General features: G+C 32.7%; 1 protein-coding gene across 3 annotated transcripts in view; it reads right to left on the reverse strand.

Annotated features, from left to right (window-relative positions):
* Positions 1 to 17,534: 17,534 nt before the first annotated feature.
* LOC127718904 (cardioacceleratory peptide receptor-like) overlaps positions 17,535 to 21,797 on the reverse strand; it is a 33,655-nt gene continuing 29,392 nt past the window's right edge. For all 3 annotated transcript variants that reach the window (XM_052224994.1, XM_052224995.1, XM_052224993.1), the window contains 2 exons: positions 21,203 to 21,310; positions 17,535 to 18,134 (listed from right to left, as the gene is read on the reverse strand). In XM_052224994.1, the coding sequence (XP_052080954.1) occupies positions 17,905 to 18,134; positions 21,203 to 21,310 (338 nt within the window). In that variant the 3' untranslated portion in view covers positions 17,535 to 17,904. The remainder of the gene's footprint in view (positions 18,135 to 21,202; positions 21,311 to 21,797) is intronic.

Raw genomic sequence — 21,797 nt, forward strand, 5'->3', positions numbered from 1 at the left:
CTACAAAAAATTCATCTGTGACGCTCGAATAAAAAAAAGTTAAAAAGGCCAAATAAATACGAAGTTGAAGAGCACTGAGGACCAAAAATTCCTAAAAGTTTTGCGAAATACAGCTAAGGTTATATATTTCTGAGGTAGAAAAGCCTTAGTATTTCAAAAATTCAAAGTTTAGTAAACGGTTAATTTATAATTATGACCATATCAATGATATATTCTGTCAACACAGAAGTGCTGTCTACTGGGCTGGTGATACCCTCTGGGAATAAAAACTCCACTAGCAGTGGCATCGACCCAGTGGTTGTAAATAAACTCATCATAGATACCAGGATTGCAATTTTGTATTTGCGCCAGACGCTCGTTTCGTCTACAAAAAATACATTGCATAAAAAAAACTGATTTAAAGACCGAGCAACACGAATCCAATCAAGAGATGGGCGTAATGTCAGGTGCTCCAAAACTAATAAGGAGATCCGTCAACACATTTGGCACCCGTCGTGTTGCTCATGACAGGTACAAATTCGGCGAAGTTTATTCGCTGATATCACAATCAAAGATAAGAATACGGAATTGTGGATAAGAAAATTGGAACATCCGTTGCCATCTGTGACACAGATATTCTATACCGGTCAACCAAATCATGACAATTGTCGCAAAACGTTCGAAGGGACTATAAAAAATAATAAATAAACAATGCTTTTACCGACTAAAATATCAACCAGTAAACATTCGATGGAATTAAGTGCATACCCGTCACGATCAGTGTAGGAAAGGTGTGTAGAACCGTGTGCAAAGCCAAAATATGAGTATCAACTGCATGTAGCTAGTAATTTTTTGTTATTACCGTTTTATGTCATCGTAGGTAGTGCATTTCAAGGATGTAAGGCAATATATATTAATTGTAATTATATACAAGGATGATGGAGTGTAAATACTAACTGACATCACAGTACTGTTATAGAGATGGCAGTGCTATTGAATCTATATAGTTCAATTTCAATTTCTGCCCAGGGGAATTGTCCAGATCTAAGTAGGCTTCAATGAATGTGTGATGTTAGAACGAAAAAAAATCAGGATGTTGTAAACAACATTAACAAAATCAACTAATTCCATTTGATATGACAAATTTCTTTCAATCTGTGCTTATTTATTTTATGTAAATTTAAAAAGTTATCAATCTTGTGATCTCCAATTATGTTTCGTTCCTTCAGTACAATTCTTTCCAATCAAGGCGCATAGTTTAAAGTAAAATTGAGTTAGACTTTTGGTAGAGGTCGCCCTGATCAAAGCTTTGCAGTGCACTGTTACTTAGCTTGGACGATTGTAGATATACATTATCATCTTCAATTTAATATAAATAACCATTACAAGTAAATAGAAATCACACATCTTTGCTGTTTTTTTATGTCCGTAACCGTTCTGAAAATTAGATAATTACGAGTCGAGGCATTTTCCCCGTGGTAGTTTGGAAACTGTGATTAAGCTATTTAACAAAACAAAATCAACTAATGATATAATATATGACAGTTCAGATATATGCAAACTATTTGCCAATCCGTTTGCTTTGTAGTTTTAGGTTACTTGGAAATGGAATGACAATTTCAATAATGAAATTACATGTTTAATGACGCCGATAAAATGATATGTTGCAGCTCAATGAATCCTTTGAGATAATTAAAGTAGAAACCCATAAATCAATATTCAAATTTAGTTTATAGTAGAATATAAATTAAGTTAAAACATACAATCAAATTAAACAAATAAATACTTAATGTCTTTGTTGTTACAGTTCTGATGCAAATTCGTTTGTAATGTTGCACTTACACTCGGAAAATGACAAACTAAAATCTAACAAAATCTAAAAAAAAAAAAAAAAAATTCAAACTGAAAATATAAAGTAAACGATTCTTTGGCTTGTCGGTTGTAAGTCTTTCTTCTACGGTCTCTTATGCAAAATAGTAAGTTTTGCTGGATTATCCTATATTACGAATTTTCCGAGCCTAAAAAGACCAAAGATTGATAAAACACACGGAGAGCTAGACAATCAAATTTTGTCAAAAATAACTCTTGATTCAGCATGATTTTAAGATAAAAATCAGTATAAAAAGTAAAATAACAAAAATACCGAACTCCAAGGAAAATTCCAAACGAAAAGTCCCTTATCAAATGGTTAAATCAAAAGCTTAAACACACTAAACAAATGGAAAACAACTGTCATATTCGTGACTTGGTACAGGCATTTCCTTATGTAGGAAATGGTGGATTGAACCGGGTTTTATAACTAGCTAAACCTCTCACTTGTATGACAGTCGCATAAAATTCCATTATATTGACAACAATGTGTGAACAAAACAAACAGACATGCATAATAGGACAAAATGTAAAAAAATAGGGGTACAGCAGTCAACATTGTGTTATAATCTTAATCACTATAAAAACAAATAAATATTTCAACAAAGAAAAACAAAATGGAATATAGACAAAGCACATAAGTCAAATATCTTGAGGGAATCAGAACCTTCCTTTTGGTGAAAACTGTAACTCACTAAAAATCTCTCCAAATTTATACGATTAATCATGGTACTATTGTTCATGTGTTATCAATTATTGATAATCAATGTTGAAGTATGGAAAACATTAAGACTATGTTTATATACACTGTAACTACGACACGTTCAGTCTTCGAAATGTTAAAATGTCTTTTAGTTGTCTGTGTCGTAGGGTTACTGTCTCATTGACGTTTATTTTACATTTCCTTTTGTTCATGTTAAGTCAATACGCAGACTGTTTATTACCTGTATTTCTCGTAGCAGCAATTATAACAAGAAAATATTTTAATTTCATGTTCTTGTCCAAACTAACTAAGGACATTTTTACCACGTGTTAGATTGTGGTTTGTCATTACGTCGTCTGATCTTTTAATTACCGAACGTGACTTATTCCCGATTGTGACTGTTTTGCTGAGTGTGAAACCGCATTGATATAAGACGTGTCACGGTACTTTTCTATCCCAAATTCATGTATTTAATTTTGATGTTATATTTGTTATTCTCGTCGGATTTTGTCAAATGTCTTAACGTCTTTTCTGTTATATTCGTGTGTTATGGTAAAGATAATTAATCACCCCCTTCATTTATTAGATTTTAGTTTGGTTTAACGAAATTTATACGATATATTTGGTTTACAGTTTGATTTAGAAGAAACACCGACATAGCTAGATAATACAATTAGTTATCTAATTACTACCACAATTTGATATTACTAATCCTATCTTATTTTTGGGAAATATTTTTACAAATTCAAATGTGACGTCACTTTGTGTGTTTTTTTAGAATTTCAAATGTGACGTCACTTTGTGCGTTGAGGCTTTGGCTTACTCGGCTGTGTATTTTTATGTGTTGGATTAAGTTGTTTTACGTAATGCATCCGTTTTTATTCTGTAGTTAGTTCCCACTTCGGTTTTATCATGTATATCTATTATATAGTTATTTTATAAAATTTACTGTTTGCAAAATTATAAATTATTCTAAATAATAAGGATGTTCTTGTCCTAGGCAGAAAACCCTGGCCGTGTTAGGCGCAACTTTTTGGAAGTTTTGGTCCTCTGGCTCTTCAGCTTTGTACTTGTTTTGGCTTTCAAACTTTTTTCATCTGAGCGTCACTGGTTGGTCTAGTGTGGACGAGACGCACGTCTGGCGTATTGCATTTTAAGCCTAGTACCTTTTGTTAGCTATTATTCGTGTGGTTCTTTGTCCTATATGTTCTCCCATTTATTTGTATTGTGGTCCTGTCATGTGATGTTGTCGTTTTGGTGTTGTGTTTGACGTTGCCATAAAAGCGGGAGGTTTGGCATGCCACAAAACCAGGTTCAACCCACCATTTTTTTTCTTAAAATGTCCTGTACCGAGTCAGAAAAATGGCCATTGTTATATTATAGTTCGTTTCTGTGTGTGTTACATTTTAATGTTGTGTTTTTGTTGTGTCGTTGTTCTCCTCTTATATTTGATGCGTTTCCCTCAGTTTTAGTTTGTAACCCGGATTTGTTTTTATCTCTATCAATTTATAATTTTCGAACAGCAGTATACTCCTGTTGCCTTTATTTTTTTTCATTTGTAAATCCTTGTAATAGCAAATAGTTAACAGAAAACAATCTTGCTGTCAAGGGACCAGGGAACATCAGACTTCAAGATCGTATATTAATGAAATACCAATGTTTCAGAAATTATTTAACGTTAATCGATTGTTTTCAGTGTTAGACCTGTAGTAACGACCAATTCTCAGATACATGGAATTGTATCAAATGGACTTTCTATAAAGTATTATAAGTCATTGTTTAATAATAGATTATAATGACGTTTTAAGTAAAATGCGACTAAATAAACGAGTTTGCAATATAAGACGGACATCACTTATACCCTTACGTTTAACATGAAAAAATAATTCCACGAACTCCCCACCATCATCCCCTCCACCAACACCAAGTAGCTAAAACACATGCTTAATAGAATGATCTCCAATTAAAAATTCAAATTTTGTGTTTTAGAGGTTGAGTGTTTTTCTATGGTAAACAAAAAAGAAAAAAGAAGATGTAGTGAAATTGCCAACATTTTCCGATTCACTAGTTAGTTTAATCATGCTTCATTTAGTGTCAGCGTCTATATCGTATTTTATTTTATGCGTCGTTGCTGTTTGTCTAGTGATTTAATGTCTTTTCTGTGATATTTAGCATAAAACAGTATTCCCAAGAATATACTTAACCTTTTTTCAGTTTTTTATGGAATTACTGAGACATTACAGACGTTCGAAAAAGTTACATCATAAATTCATTAGTGCATGTTTCTCTAATGTGAATATTACAGTAATTTAAGATCTTTACATTTTAGATTAGGCCTAATATTTTTGGTAAAATTGTTATCATGTTTAATAGATATTCTTATATAAATTGAAGCAACTGTTTGACAGTTTTGCAATGTTTTGTTAACTTTTTTAACTTTTATGATTTATTAGTATTTTTAAATTTAATTTAAACTGTTTTTATTACATACCAAGAAGTATTCAGATAAAAGGTATAATTTTAACTTTTTCTTGCAATGTACTTCGACAAGGACTAATGTTAAGTACACATTGACCGCGAAGAGGAAAATTGTTTGATGTACAGCAGAAATGGGTTGTAAAAGGAGATACACTGTTGTTCTCAAACATTTCATCGAAAACTCTATGTGACTGAGAGCAAATCGACAGCGTTGATAAGATGAAAGTGTTAAATACATGTACATTATAACATAGAGAATGGAAACGGGGAATGTGCTAAAGAGAAAACAACCCGACTAAAGAGTAGAGAACAATCCAAGGCCACCAATGGTTCTTCAACACAGCGAGAAAATCCCGGGCTTTAGCTGGCCCCTAGACAATAATGTATATTAGTCCAACGAAATTGTACATTAGTACAGACATACAAATCAAACGACATCGGTTTTAAAAATCTGGTGAACTGTATGTTTTCGGACGAAACAGTCATCATAAGATATTTCTATCCCGTTTTCCGAATCAAAATGTAATGGTCCATTGTATTGTACAAAATTCAACCATACTAGCCAAAGTTAAAACAAAAATTACATTAATAGTACACACTTTCAGAATCGGGAAAGGCTTCGGTCGTGTCATAACATAATTCTTCTTTCTTTTCAACGTAGTATTTGAGCCAAGAAACCCCGATGTTAACAAAAGTTTCCTTTAATAGCATATACAAACTCAACATTCCTTTGTAGCCTATTCGGGATTATTCATTTCGTTATTTTACATTCTTACAACTATCACAATGGGCGTCATGTTGTGAGAGTTTGTTTGTTTTGAATGAATGAATAGATTAAAATATTGAAATAGGTTCAATAAGTTTTAAGGAAATGAACAACTGATTGCTGATTTCTCTTTCTTCTGGTCATTTTGCTGGAATACGTGACATTACCCATTTCTATTTAGCATCATTCCAGCAGGGCCTGCATACGGAGTATATATCTTCCAGTAGATACGATATTCAAGGGCTTTTATTTCGTTTTATGAGTTCCTTGATAGTTGGTTGCTGATCACAAGGAAGCGAGAGTTCCAAGTGGTGAAATTGAAATCATCCTTTCGTAATTTGTACGGACGCCATCACGAGTTGGTTGACCGTTATTGGATATCTGTTTCACAGATGACGACGAATATGTTCCAATTGTCGCCACTACAACCCCGTCTCCTTTTCTCCGAATGTGACCTACGGAATTAGACTTATGACCTAGTTTGTACTTAAATAAGCCACAAGACGGGTGCCACATGCGATGTAGGATCTGCTTACCCTTCCGAAGTACCTTAGATCCCCCCAGTTTTTTTTCAGTTGGGGTTCTGTGGTTTGTTTTTTTGATCTTTTTTTTTATTTTCGACTTGTTAGTCTGAAAGTCCCTTTGGCATCTTTCGCCTTTCTTTTACAAAGATGTAAATTTTAAAATTTTAAAAATCTGGTGAAGCTCCCGCGATATGTTTGGAGAATTGTGTTCATAAATCAGTTTTATTGGAAGAAAAAGAAGGAAGAGATACCAAGGTAAAGATAAAAGGTAAAATTACATTCAGGTTATATATCAACTACTTCCACGTGTAGATAAAAGTTCAATAAAATATGACAGATAAACGAGTATGACAATATGAAAAGCTACATATTTAAAAGAGGTGATATCCAGTCAAGGATAACATATGAAAGCGGTATCGCTTGCTTACACTTGGGTATTTTGAGTGTCTGGCGATACATTCACTTTGCTTGCATTTAGGAGCAAATATGTTGTCTAAATAAAAAAATAACTTTATTTTTACACACAAGTTACTGTACGAGTCCAGCTCTTTGCCAATTAGCTTTGAGATGACATTGAGGTGTTAATTAGAAAATATTATGGTGATGATGTCAGCGAAAACTAATAGTTTGCACTCGGATTGAATACCGATAGACATATCGTTAAAGGAAAACAAGAAAACCAAAGTTCGTTGAATGCTTCCTTGATTCACACCGAAATAAAATTCATAAGATCTGAAACGGTCCAATTTACATTAATGAGTTGCTTTCATCAATGAATAAGAATCGAACCATTTGACATTTTTGATATAATATTTGATGGTCTACAGAGTCAAATACTTTTTGTTTTTCTATCCTTATCATCTCTGTATAAAGTCCTTTTGAAGAGTGTGGCCAAATGTTATCAAATAGATGGATAAAATAAGTACATGTATCACTTGTGTACGAGCTCCTAAAACGAGCCTAACATTAGCATAATGATGTTCCATAAAATGTGTTTCAAGTTGTTTATACATTACTTGTCCATGAATCTTGGATATGGTAGATAAAAAGCTAACTGGTAGTTTTTGCCATCTTTTTAATAAATATTTTAACTCTGCCAAGTGTCAGTTATTTAGGTACCAACTTTGATGAAAGAGACAGATTCGCAAGATAGGTTATATGATTAGCCAAAACTAACGAATGAATCACTAGAATCTCACCAAAATCAGGGGTTGCACTCATGTGCCCAAGAAAAGGAAAAAAAAACAGATCCAGTACCCGTCGTCAAAGCATGTTTTTAAATCCAGACAATTAAACTATATCTTCTCAAATTCAAGAGAAATGTTCAATTGGATATATAATACATAGTACACTTTACATATGAAACATTAAAAATGGCAAAACAAAGCATCACACTGTAAATACTACAACGCATGAAAAACTGACAAGCGATTATTACATCTACCATGCTCACAGTATTTGAGACAAAGGATCAATTTCCAAACTGCAATATTTCTGTTTGAATCTGATTGAAAATACTGCGATAGTGGAAGGAACACTTATAGTTTGATGAGAACTGCAACTTGCTTTGAAACTTTTTGCTCTAAAGTGGCAATATTTGCATTTCTTGTCGAATATACTATTAATACCAAGAAGATTGTGGGCCTCGATCGCCATATATAATTATCTTTCTAAGCGAGAACCGCAATCCAACTGCCATTTAAGATAATTATAAGAAATATCGGAACCTAACAAATAAACTGATTCGTTCTTCAAAATCTAAGTATTTTATGGATGCCATCAATAATGATAAAAACTGTAAAACTCTATGGAGACATTTAAAAGATCTAAACTCTACAACGAATCATGATATTGATATGATAACATACGAAGATAAGAATCTTACGGATAAAATTGACATTGTAAACTGCTTAAATGATCACTTTAGTTCAGTGGGAGAAAAACTTATTCCCCATCCCCATTCTAACTTTGAATCAAAGAAAATAAACAATTATGTGAAATCCAAAATTAATGATAACACGTTGTTTTCACTGTATACTGTCTCAAATGGTGATGTCTTTAAATATCTCACAAATCTAGATATTAATAAATCAACCGGGACCGATGGAGTTGGCCCAAGAATATTAAAAGTATCAAAATCAATAATTGTAGATTCTCTTACTCATATTATAAACCTTAGTTTATGTACATGTATATTTCCTGATATTCTAAAGTATGCAAAATTAACTCCAATTTTCAAAGCCGGTAATAAGGATGATCCTTACAATTATCGTCCTATCTCAATTTTACCTACAGTGTCCAAGATTTTTGAGAGGACTGTGTTTAAACAATTATATTCATTTTTAACTAAATACAAACTACTAGTACAACAACAATCTGGATTTAGAGAAAAACACTCATGCCACACAGCACTTATCACAATAATAAACAAATGGTTAGAAGAATTTGACAAAGGCAATTTCACTGCTGTTTTATTTCTAGATTTTAAAAAAGCATTTGATACTGTTAACCATAACATCTTATTATCGAAACTTAATTTATATAGATGTGATGATCACTCTGTTAAGTGGTTTTCGTCCTACCTTTCAAATAGATTGCAAAAGGTTAAAATTGGAACAACTGAATCAGGATAATATAATGTAACATTCGTGGTCCCACAAGGTTCCATAGTATGACCTTTATTATTCTTAATCTATATAAATGATCTCCCGTTTACATTAAAACACACAGAGTCTGAATTATATGCTGATGACACAACTTTGCATATATCGTCTAAATCTATTTCAAACTTAAACTCTTGTTTAAATAAAGACTTTGAAAACGTAATTGAATGGTGTGCTGAAAACAATATGATAATAAATAACAAGAAATCCAAATGTGTGCTTATGGGATCTGAGAGAAAACTTGAGAATTGTAATGATGTCTTGTGTGTATTATCGCAAAATCAGACTTCATTTGACAATGTGGAAGTAGAAAAACTTCTTGGTATCCATAAAGATAAAAATCTGTCATGGTCAATTCACATAGATAAAGAATGTGAGATTTTTTCAAGCAGATTATACCTGCTAAATAAATTAAAACGACACTTGCCTCGCAAAGGTCTTATCCTTTTTTACAATAGTTATATATTACCAATAATTGATTATTGTTGCACCATATGGGGTTTTACCGCAAACTGCAACATTGAGCGGATTCATCAGCTGCAAAAGCGCACAGCAAGATTAATTTTGAATAAACCTTTTGATTATCCATCAATATCAATGTTTAAAGAACTTAATTGGATGACCATTTTTACACGGATAAAATATTTTCAAGCCATTTTAATGTTTAAATGTATGAATGGACTAGCGCCAGATTATCTTGCTAGTAAATTTACTGCGTGCAGTGATCTATATAGTTATTCTCTTAGGTCAACAACATCTGGACATCTTCATTTACCAAGGCCAAAGTCTGAATACTTCAAAAAGACTTTTCAATATTTTGGTCTAATTATTTGGAATAGTTTGCCAAATGTTATAAAGGATTCAAGTCATATCGAAAGCTTTAAGGTGAAATGTGCTAATCTTTTTTTCACAAAACAAAATGAGTAGACAAACTTTTTTTTTCTTAGGACATTCTTGCCATGCTAGTTCTACAGTCTGTTTTCATGCTTGTGTATATAAATTTGTAATTGTGTACATCTCTATTGATTATTGTGTTATATGCATTGATTGTTATATGTATTAATTGTTCATTTTAATGTGTGAAGGCCTCGTGTGAGATTAACAATTGTATGTTAAATGAGTTACCTTCGTTAAATAAAGAATTTATTATTATTATATTATTATTATTATTATTATTATTATTATTAAGTATTGCTAAAATATATGAAGTCGCTCTCATCATGCTTTTACTTACCTACAATGTGTTTGACCAGTTTGCATTATTGATAAACAAAACACGTGTCAAAGATACCGGGTCTATACTTTAGTATGCGTACGACTCAATGGCGCTCTAATCATAACAGATGGAAGTCAAAATCAATAAAGAGATTGAAGAGCATTGGAATTTTGAAACAAATCTTGTTAATGCCATCTATGACTGAGGGTTTAAGAAAACATTGGTGTTTCGAATGATTTAGGAATTTTATGAACATCAAATTTACAGAAAATGACCGTATCAATTACTTTTTAAGCGGGTACAGGAGTGATGATTGCTCTCCTGGTGATACCCCGTGTAACCCTACTTAGACACACAATTTTGTCTCCGGGCCGACTCTAACTCCTTAATACGCACAAAATACCAGTTTCCAAGTCTGGTTTAATCCAGTCGGGGTTCAAACCAATGACCTCCCTCACTCGAGGCGAGCACCAGCGGTTCTGTCATTCTCTCCTTTACTGTTAAAATATAAAAGTACGATGAAAATCTCCAATCTTTATACTGAATACCTTTTATGAACGATATATAGCCGTGTCGTCAAGTTGTTCGACTAAACATCTGTCTCAAGGTCTAAAACTTACCACCATTCTTTCTACAGTTAAAGATGGTATTCAGAAACATATTGATGGGATATATTCATCCAGCGGTGTCAATCAGATGTGGATTCTTAAACATTGTTCAGATCTAGTCCAAAATCTGCAGTTACAATTTTTGCCGATTTTGCAGTAATATAAAAAATCTTAGATTTTTCTACATTTCCACTACTATTCAAAATGCTCAATTGAATGATTGGCTTCATCATTTCATCATACAGAGCTTTTTTTACAAAATCCTTCATTTGGGTCATGACAAATCTTATTTTGTGAAGAACACCAGTGATTCTTAAAACAGATACAACGAAGATGTGAAGCAGGATTCATACTGGACCTTCTAAAATACAAAAAAGCATCTTGCAAAGTTCTTTAATCTTAATTTCAGATATATTGGTGATATTGTGTCACTCAATAACCTACATTTAAGAGGTGAGCTCCTAAAACATAAACTGCTCTAACAGAGTTATGAGGAAGAACGATTGACACTACATCTAACATACAAAATTTTACGCAAGGCATCTTTGATAAGTTTTTTCTTTATAAGCTTTACGGTCACCTTCACGAATTGGTTAACCGATACGATGTGTCGGTGTTTCATCTTAATAGCAAAATGTTTTCACCGTCTTAAATATTTAGATACCATTATAGTCGTCTGATCTGTTTGTGTCCTATTCCCCCAATTGTGACATTTTGACTGAGTACAAATTCGCATTCACAGCAAAATACGCTTACTCTGCCGACACATCTAGTATCGATCCTTTTGGAGCTCATACAATTTCTTCCTCAGTCCAGTCTGTAGCATTGATTTGGCTCTTCCTAATCGATTTACAAGATTTGAACATCGGTAAACTACTGTCGCCTTTATTTAGCAGTTAATGACCGATCAAATCACCGAAATGACTGCATCAATATTTCCTGCCAGGACATACATTTTGTTTACTAGGCTGGTGAAATCCTCGGGAACGAAACGTCCACTTGCAGCGTCTTTGACCCAATGAGTGTAAAACGCATCAACAATACCTAAGACGCGCATTTGGTCTACATAAAACCAATCAATGTCGCTCGAATCCGAACAGAATGAAGTCAAAATCCATAACAAGTTGAAGATCATTCTAAACATTATATTCCTGGGGTAGATTTAATTAGTATTTCGAATGATTAAAGCGTTTATAAGCAGTTCTATAACATGAATGACCGTATCAATGTATGCCAACTACTTGTCTGGTCATACCATCGGGGACGAAATGTCCGCAAGCAGTGGCGTCAACAAAGTGGTTGTAAATACCCGTCAAAGTCGCAAGGCTTATAATTAAGTATGCCTAGCGCACGTTTCGTGTACATAAGACTCATCGATCAATAAGATCGATATTAACAATGTCACAAATTATATGTAGACAAATATAGTGTCGGAAAACCTTTTTCCCATAGACGTGTCAACAGCAGACTTTATATTCCAAACACGCCATCAGCAGGGTAATTAAATATCAGCAAAAAACTGATAAGAAGCGAGTGTATACATGATGCATGCTTGCTACGAATTGAAAGTTATGGTATGCATCCAGACCAGAATTAAAATTGGAGTCTAATAACAAAAACACGTTTAACATATATTAAATATCATTCATGCCGTTGGACTGCTGCATAATCAAGTATTAGTCTTCATTTATTAATATGACAAAGCAAAAGTTCGATATTTGGAGACTAAATGTTTGTCGTCTATCTAAAATGGGATAAAGTTTGAATGCCACTTATATGTCTTATGTAAACTAAACTATCGTCTTGCGTTTAAAATTATAAGCCTGGTTTAATTGATAAGTTTTTACAATTTGGTTCCAATCGGTTGGGATATGTTTTCCTGTTGGGATTTTTTATACAGTAAGTAGAAGGGGTAAGCGACTTAGATTTTTACTTCTGTCTGCATCATGTTTTAACACGATCTTGTGCAGAGGTTTTGTTATCATTCCTCATTGCAATTATATCAATGATTTTCATTGTTTATAATATAATGGTAATGTCAGTCAAAATATAAATACCACTTTTGGCATTTAGATAATATTTACTATAGTTAAAAGACATTTTTTGCTTGGTCCTGTGTTCATTGAGTAGAAAATGCCATTCAATATCACAAATACTGAGTCTTAATACTCAGTTACTACCTTGATTGTACAACCATAGTTCTTTTGATAATGCTGTAAATTCACAAATTATTGTAAGACTTTTATTTAATTGAACAATGCGATTAGATGAGTATTGCAATAATAAGAACTCCCATTGTGAAATTTGATACATATAAATGAATGCAGATTTTTCTGAAATCACAATAATTATTATCGCATTGTTTTTCACAAATCGCAATGATAAATGCACGCAATTATTTCTGAATTTACAGTTGATAGGTATGTTTAAAAAAACTAGCAATAGCTATGATTAACATACACTTGAAAAAGTTGGTCCTGATTTGTTTCATAAAAAAGAATGGCCAACGTAGATGAAAGTATCGTGTCTTAGGGAGGGATAAATCGTACTTTTCAAACAAAAATTTCTCTGAAACTGACATTACTGACAGAAAGGTAAATATGCTCGATATACTTACTAGATGTGTGATCAGATGATTACAGCCATAAATTTTCTCCTTGACAACATTTGTGTACGTTTCGGCAATAGGTTTATCGACAGATTGTATGTATTCCTATGAGCACCAATTGTGCCCCTTTAATAGCAGACTTGTTTGTGTACTGTTATGAAACACAGATTCAGTAAAAACCCATCTAAATTCCATTTAATTGAAAAATTCAACAACACTTACCGTTATCTTGATGATATTTTTTCGTTAAATAATCAAGAACTCTCTATATATACTGCAGAAATTTACCCACACCAACTTACATCAAATAAATCAAATATTAACAGCAATAAGTGTACTTTCCTAGATTTAGATATTTCAGTTTTACACCAGAAACTCTACCCAAAAATTTACGACGAAAGGGGGGATGATTTTTCTTTCCATATTGTTAATTTCCTTTTCTGGACGGTGATGTTCCTCTGGCACCATCTTACGGTGTTTATATATCCCAACTGGTTCGTCATGCCCATGTCTGTAGTGACGTTTTGGATTTCAATGAACGTAATCTATGTATTACTGGAAAGTTATTAAGTCAGGGATTTCGTTACCACAAATTACGTAAAACCTTTGCTACATTTTTCCATAGTTACAAAAATTTGGTTTGCAAGATTGGCTGTACCTGTAAAAAACTTATTTCGGACGGAATAGCACATTCTAAATTTCACGGGGAAGTTGTTTACCGAGACCGGGAATTTATATACGATTCGGGTAAACGTATCAATCCTTTGAATTAACTTTTTCTAAAAGGTTACCAATTCAACACTGTAATTATATCTTTGAATATTGTTTTTATTTGTATAAAAATTGATTTTGTTATCAGTAAATTAAAGTCATACTAAACAGTTTTATTATACACATATGTACGTTAACGGTACTAAAATCTGTCCATACCTTTATTTTGGCATTGCACAAGGTGGTGTTTTTCTCTGTCTGTTAACTTAGTGACGTCTTTTAACTAAATCCATTGGATGTTGTATGTGTACTGATTGATATTTTAGTCTTAGATACATGATTTCTTATCAGTTCTTATTGGCTTTGAACTAGCTGTCAGTAACTGCGAGTACTCGCAGTTCTGTTCTTAGTGTCCTTTTTTGTCGAGCCTGCGACTTCTGTCGCAGAAAGCTCGACATAGGAATAGTGATCCGGCCGCGGCGTTAACTAACTACTTAAAAACTTTATATTTTGAAAGGTGGAAGACCTGGATGCTTCAAACTTTGTATATAGATGCCTTATGTTATGAAGTTTACGTCTATTATATGTTCATTGTCCTTGACCTCATTTTCATGGTTCAGTGACTACTTGAAAAAGAAGTTAAGATTTTTTGTAATGTTAATTTTTTTCTTATTATGAGTAATAGGATTCCTATATTAAGTATATGCGTACCTTGCAAGTTCCTCTTGCCTGTCAGACAGTTTTCATCTGACCTCGACCTTATTGCATGGATCAGTGAACAAGGTTAAGTTTTCGTGGTTAAGTCAATATCTCAGATACTATAAGTAATAGGTCTACTATATTTGGTGTATGGAATGATTGTAAGGTGTACATGTCCAACTAGCAGGTGTCATCTGACCTTGACCTCATTTTCATGGTTCAGTGGTTAAAGTTAAGTTTTTTTTGTTTTTGGTCTTTTTTTCAAATACTATATGCAATAGGTCTATATTTGGTGTATGGAAATATTTTACGATGAAAAGTCTGGCAGGTTTTATGTGACCATGACTTCATTTTCACGGTTCATTGCTCAGTGTTAAGTTTTTATGTTTTGATCTGTTTTTCTCAAACTATAAGAAATAGGTCAACTATATTTGGTGTATAGAATGATTGTAAGGTGTATATATCTGTCTGACATGGTTCCTCTGACCTTGACCTCATTTTCATGGTTCATTGGTCAATGTTAAGTTTTCTTGGTTAAGTTTGTTTCTAAGAAACTATTGGCAAAAGGTCAACTATATTTAGTGTATGGAATGATTGCAAGGTATACATGTACGGTTTGGTTTATCTGACCTTGACTTCATTTTCTTGGATCGTATTAAGTTTATGTGATACTTGTAGTAAAGCTATATATTTAGGACTATCAACATAAACTCAATGGTAAGTAAAGCATGCAAGACATTTCAGCGTGTGCATTCTTGTATTGTTAGGGATGAGGGATGGATAAATACCCTGCCACGTCCGGTCTGTGTTTATGTTGGATGTTGTTCTCCTTTGTATCGGTCTGATGAGTTTTTTCAACTGATTTTTATAGTTTGTTTTCTTATGTTGTGCTGTTACACCTCTGTCCAAGGTTAGGGGGGGTTGAGCGCTCACAAACATGTTTGACCCCGCCACATACTGTATGTCTCTGTCCCAAGTCAGGAGCCTGTAGTTCAGTGGTTGTCGTTGGTTCATGTCTGTCATATTTGTTTTTCGTTCATTGTTTTGTTATAAATAAGGCTGTTAGTTCTCTCAATTCAATTGTTTCATATTTTTCACGTCGGGGCCTTTTATAGCCGACTATTTGGTATGGTCAGCATGTCAACATGTAGTTGTCAAAACGAATGTCAGCTGAAAAAGTGAAACTAGGGAAAGCAACAGCAGGCTGATTGATTTTGTTGAAAGATTAATCGCCAAAAGCATTCGTCTTATACCGGCTAGGAGTATATCATTTACATCTAATCTATATGTTTTTATCTATGAAATGAGACAAAACAGACGTGCAAAAATCGACTTTATACTGTTGAACGTGCTTACCTGTGTAGTTGTATTTTATGTTTACCTGTCAGTTTATATTTATAACTTTAACAGTGTCACATACCTATCGACAGTTTCCATATTAATGTCTATTGGTTAATTAGATGGCGTTTAGTCAGGAATACACACGAAATGTTCATAATTTATTGTTATTATGTCTGTTTGTTTTATTCACACATTATTGTCAATATAATGGAATTTTATGCGGCTGTCATACAAGTTAGAGGTATAGCTAGCTGTAAAACCAGGTTTAATCCACCATTTTCTACATAAGAAAATAGTTTGTACCAAGTCAGGAATATGACAGTTGTTTTCCATTCATTTGATGTGTTTGAGCTTTTGATTTTGACATTTTATAAGGGACTTTCTGATTTGAATTTTCCTTGGAGTTCGGTATTTTTGTTATTTTACTTTTTATATCGATTCAAGACATTGTGGTTGGCTTTCTATGGAATTTTTATAGTTTTGAATAACGTTTTTGTATACATTAAATCAAATTTGAGTGTTGGAATAAAATCAGTGTACATGCATTTTTCAGCTAATTCCATTTTAAGATATTTATCTACAAATATCTTCTTTTTGATGGAAAAGTTCAAAAAGTTATCTGGAACGAACGTTCCTGTCATATTCCGTAAAAACCTAATAGTCAAAAAGTAGTTTTCTCTACACCCGAAAGATACAGTTTTTCCCCAAAAAAGATCAAAGGATTTAGTGTTGAGTCACGATGCATCAACAAAATTACCTTGCAACTTTTCTTTAATAAAATACCTCAATTATTGTATTTTTGTAACCTTCATTTTATACATGTTGCATTATGTTCATTTCGGATTTGTCTTTTTTTTTACACGCAATCATGACTGTATTAAAATGCGATGTAGTTATTTTCGCACCATTCTTCAATCTAGTTATGGTAAAATGGTGTAAATGGGAAATCAGAATGAAATTTAGTTTAAATGGACGATGTTCGATTTAGAAGCAGCGTAAAGGTCGCTCCTATTAATTTCTAATCTTTTCAATCTTCATTTATTAGTGTTAAACTCGTGTTTGCGCTTTTTATTGCGATTAGTATATTATATCTATAATAAAACATCCATTTTTAATTTTAATTTCTGTATTTTATTAACATTTTCTATGTTTTCATACAGGGTGTGAATATCCATTCGGAATTATTGTATTCACCGGGTAATTTTTCATGGAAACCAGTGTTAAACGATTTGCTCTAAAAAGGTCAAGGTTTTATAGTATCTGACAAACATTGATTCAATTTAAAAGATTTTGAATTATGGTCTTTGTCATGTACACCTAATGGTTTATAAATCAAACCTTGATTATCCTCGTTATATATAAGAATGTATGAAATACATATTTATATAAGTCGATGTTTAAATTTAGAAAAAAAATAGAATAACAATTACAGTTATAAGTATACATCGAATGAGGCACACATACAAATTTGATGGAATTTTTCTTTGTGAGATCTTCCGAGATTTAAAAAAAAACTTGTTTCCCATTAATATTTTTCCCAAATCTCTTCTTCTTTGTGTTCTTTCTTTCATATTCGACAGCATTAGCTTGTCAATACTTTATTAAATATTCTTTATATATTAAAAAGGTTTCTGATAGATGACTTTCGTTTATATGGTATATATTCCAAGGTGAAATTACGCAGTATATGTCCCGCCTTTTCATGCATCCAACATGGGATATCTTGGCACATAATGTCTTCAATGATTAATGGATTCAATGTGAGTAGCAGTGTTATATGCAGTACTCGTACTTCTACTTCTATCCTGCATAAACATTTGACGATTAAATATCAGGAATACTAATGGGTTCATTATGCTGTTGACCGGAGCTAGCACGTGTAAAAAAACGTAGATATCGTTTGGTGGTATCACTTCAAATGCACTCAGTACTTGTGCCACATTAAGAGGAGTCCAACTAACGATGTACACTGAAATGAAATAGAAAACTAAAGCAAGTTTTTTCTTTATTTCGTCATAACAAATGCTTTTTATTGCCATCATTGTAGTAAAAAAAAACGAATAACCTGTATTGGTCAACTTAAAACTTTCATTCGAAAATGTCTTAACCATGTCGGGAATAAGACATTTTATTGCTACTTGTTCCGATGATGAATCATGGCATTTCATTTTCTACATGGTAACCTGTAAATATCCAATAAGCTTTGGACTTATATTTGTTATTCTCTGTTCTTCGATCAATTTATTCACTTTCAAATCGTGATTCGAAAACAAATATATTTTTCTGCTCGAACCTAAATCTTAAGTTTTTAAATTTCAGTAACTTGTAAATTGAGATTTATTTCTTTGAAAAATGCAAATATTGTCTTATTTATTGTCCTCTGCGTAACGCGTTGCGGGGGATATGGAAATACCGTGCGTCCGTGCGTCCGTGTGTCCGTCCGTCCGTCCGTCCGGTCTTGTTAGCGCTCTCAAAGGTACAATTCTTGCCAGATTTTTATAAACTTATACAATAGGTTAATATCAGCAATATCTCGGACAAGTTCAGTAATGGTGGCCGATCGACTTTTTTTAAAAGAGTTATGTCCCTTGGAAATATTAAATTTATGGAAAATGGCCTCGTTAGCGCTCTCACATGTACAATTCTGGCCAGATTTTTATAAAACTTATACTCTAGGTTAATATCAGCAATATCTCGGACAAGTTCTAAAATGGTGGCGGATCGACTATTTTTAAAAGAGTTATTCCCCTTATAGAAAATGGCCTCGTTAGCGCTACAAAAACAAGTGTTTTATTTAGTTATTGCCCTTGTACCTTGGATAGATAAAATATGTGCAACGCGGGGTATATTGGAACTCTGTTCTTTTGTTGCATTATAATTGATTTGTAGTAGGACACATTAACACTTACTGAACTTATAGAATTCGGTACGAAAATTGAAATGCATCGAATATAAAACCCAAATGAAGCAAACTATACGGACCAGAGTCTGTCATGCGTTTTGATTTGTTTATACATCAGTAGTTTTTCGATATCCAAATCTAAAATCGATTAAGAAGACAAATCAAGCTATTAAACAAAAACTGTACAAATCCCATGAACTCCAAATAGAACAAGATCGGCAGTGACAACAGGGTTAGCGTCTCTTGCAATGCATGATTAGAGATTAACATGTACTCTATCAAGTACTTTTTTCACAGATCATATTAAAAAACGGATATTCGCAGATTTAAAGCAGAAAGTGATATGGTTAGAAGAAAAAGAAAAACACTATCGATTTGAGTAAAACAACAAAAACATTAAAACTAAGATCCAGGGTAACTTAAAGGTGTACCGGAAGGGTACCTAGTAGTTGTTTTAACTGAAACATTCGCAATATGTGTTGTATAATTTGTAGCGATGAAAAGTTCGAGCTTTTTTGTTTAAACTTTGTCTTTTATGGCACTTGCAAGAAGTAGAATATTTATCTGTGTAAAGGGTGAAAGATCCTTTTTATTTAGAAAGTAATAAATAGAATACAGAATGGAAACAGGAATTGTTTCACAGAAACAACAACTTGATCAAAAAGTAAAAACAACCCAAAGGGCACCAATGGGTCCTCAACGCAGTAAGACAATCCCGCACACGGAGCCGGGCTTCAGCTGGTCCCTCAATAATAATGTCTACTAGTTCAGCGAAATGTACGCCACACCAAACTTCAAAATATACAAATTAATTAACCAAAACTAACAAACTAAAAAACACACAAGACAAACAAAGGCTTGAGGTTCCTGACTTGGGACAGGCACAAACATTTGGCGGGGTTAAACATGTTTTGTGAGATCTCAACCCTCCCTCTATACATATAGCCAATGTGAAAAAAACAAACACACAGCAATACGCACAATAAAACTCAGTTAAAAGAAGTCCGAGTCCAATGTTAGAATAGGTTACAGAAAAAACTAAGCAAAATGAGAATGATTAAGTATTTTTGAGAATTTCTCATGCAGATCACACTTCATTAAACCTTATTTAACGCAGTGTGATTTCGAACATATTTAAAAGAAAAATCACAAAAAAAAAAACAACTCCGAGGAAAATTCAAAACGGAAAGTCCCTAATCAATGGCAAAATCAAAAGCTCAAACACATCAAACGAATAGACAACAACTGTCATATTCCTGACTTCGTACAGGCATTTTCTTATGTAGAAAATGGTTAATTAAACCTGGTTTTATAGCTAGCTAAACCTCTCACTTGTATGACAGTCGCATAAAATTCCATTATATTGATAACGATGTGTGAACAAAACAGACATAATAATTAAAAATGTCAAATACAGTACATCGGTGTTTTATGAAATCATACAGTATTATGGTAAGTGTGATTTATAGACAATTTTATTTGTAATTATATACAATCGACTAAACATGTATATCTTAAAAATCAATTATTTGCAGTGGTTTAGAAAGTCACTTGTAAATTTCCATGTAGTGACTGATTTTATATCCTTTTAAAATGCTTTACTATTTCATTAAATGTTAGTTTTCTTCCAACAGTTCACTGGTTTCTTGATATTATTCGTTAAGACAGTATATCGCATTAGAAATTTAAGATGCAACAAACATATCTGTAATCTCTTACAATTTGGCTTTGATGTACATTTTAAACGTGCATGCTCTGTACAAACATATACTTTTCCTTTGAAACTCATTCACCACTTATTCGTGTATACATTAACATGTTTTTCTCAAAATGTTCACTTTGTTTTTTTCTACTTTAATAAGATTTTCCTATTTTGTTCGGAAACATTCTTGATTTGTTGAATACAATTCGGTGAAATGTAAAGTATAGGGTGAATTTTTTGTTGTCAAAATTCATAAATGGACAACACAACTAGTTATGTTTATTGATCCTTTTTAGATCAACCATTAGGACAGTTAACATGGTATATAAGTGGTAGTTAAGTCATAAAAACTCTCACAATTACAGATATATTTTCGGTGACAAATACAACCAAATTATTCTCTATTGTTTCCCATAATAATAATAATACATACCAATAACTACTACTAACAAAATTTTTATAGTTTTCTTCTTAGCATTTGTAATGACGGATGATGAACTAGATTCCATTTTCTTGAATTTTCCCATCAGAGTCGTTGACCCTTGAAAATGTTAAATGCATTTACAGTTGATCTCATTTTCATGTAAATGTGTATTTGAATATCGTGGTTAAGTATAAGTATGAACTGCTTTGCATGTAGATTGTAGCACACTGCGCTGATAACTAAGCACATATGTGATTGAAACCAAATAAATAGATTTATAAAAATAGTGGTGTTTAAACATAACTGAATCTACATAAGTAAAAATAGCTTGGTATATTCTAATGTTCTACGATAAGATATTGAAGATTAGCAGTTTGATCGGATTGAGACCAGAAGTTTGTTCAAGACTGGCTTAATCATACATATTATCAGGATAAGAAAAATGAAAAATTAGGTACAAACAGATTTCGGGATGAGCAAATCTTAACTTTTGCTGGTTGATAAAGTTCAAATAACAAACAAAGCGACCAGACCTACAACTAACTCTAAAACAAAATACATGCTAATCTGTCTGGTTTTTTTTTTCTATTGTCTATTTCACGGA

The sequence above is a fragment of the Mytilus californianus genome, unplaced genomic scaffold, assembly GCF_021869535.1.
Source record: "Mytilus californianus isolate M0D057914Y unplaced genomic scaffold, xbMytCali1.0.p SCAF_10, whole genome shotgun sequence".
Lineage (NCBI taxonomy): Eukaryota > Metazoa > Mollusca > Bivalvia > Mytilida > Mytilidae > Mytilus > Mytilus californianus.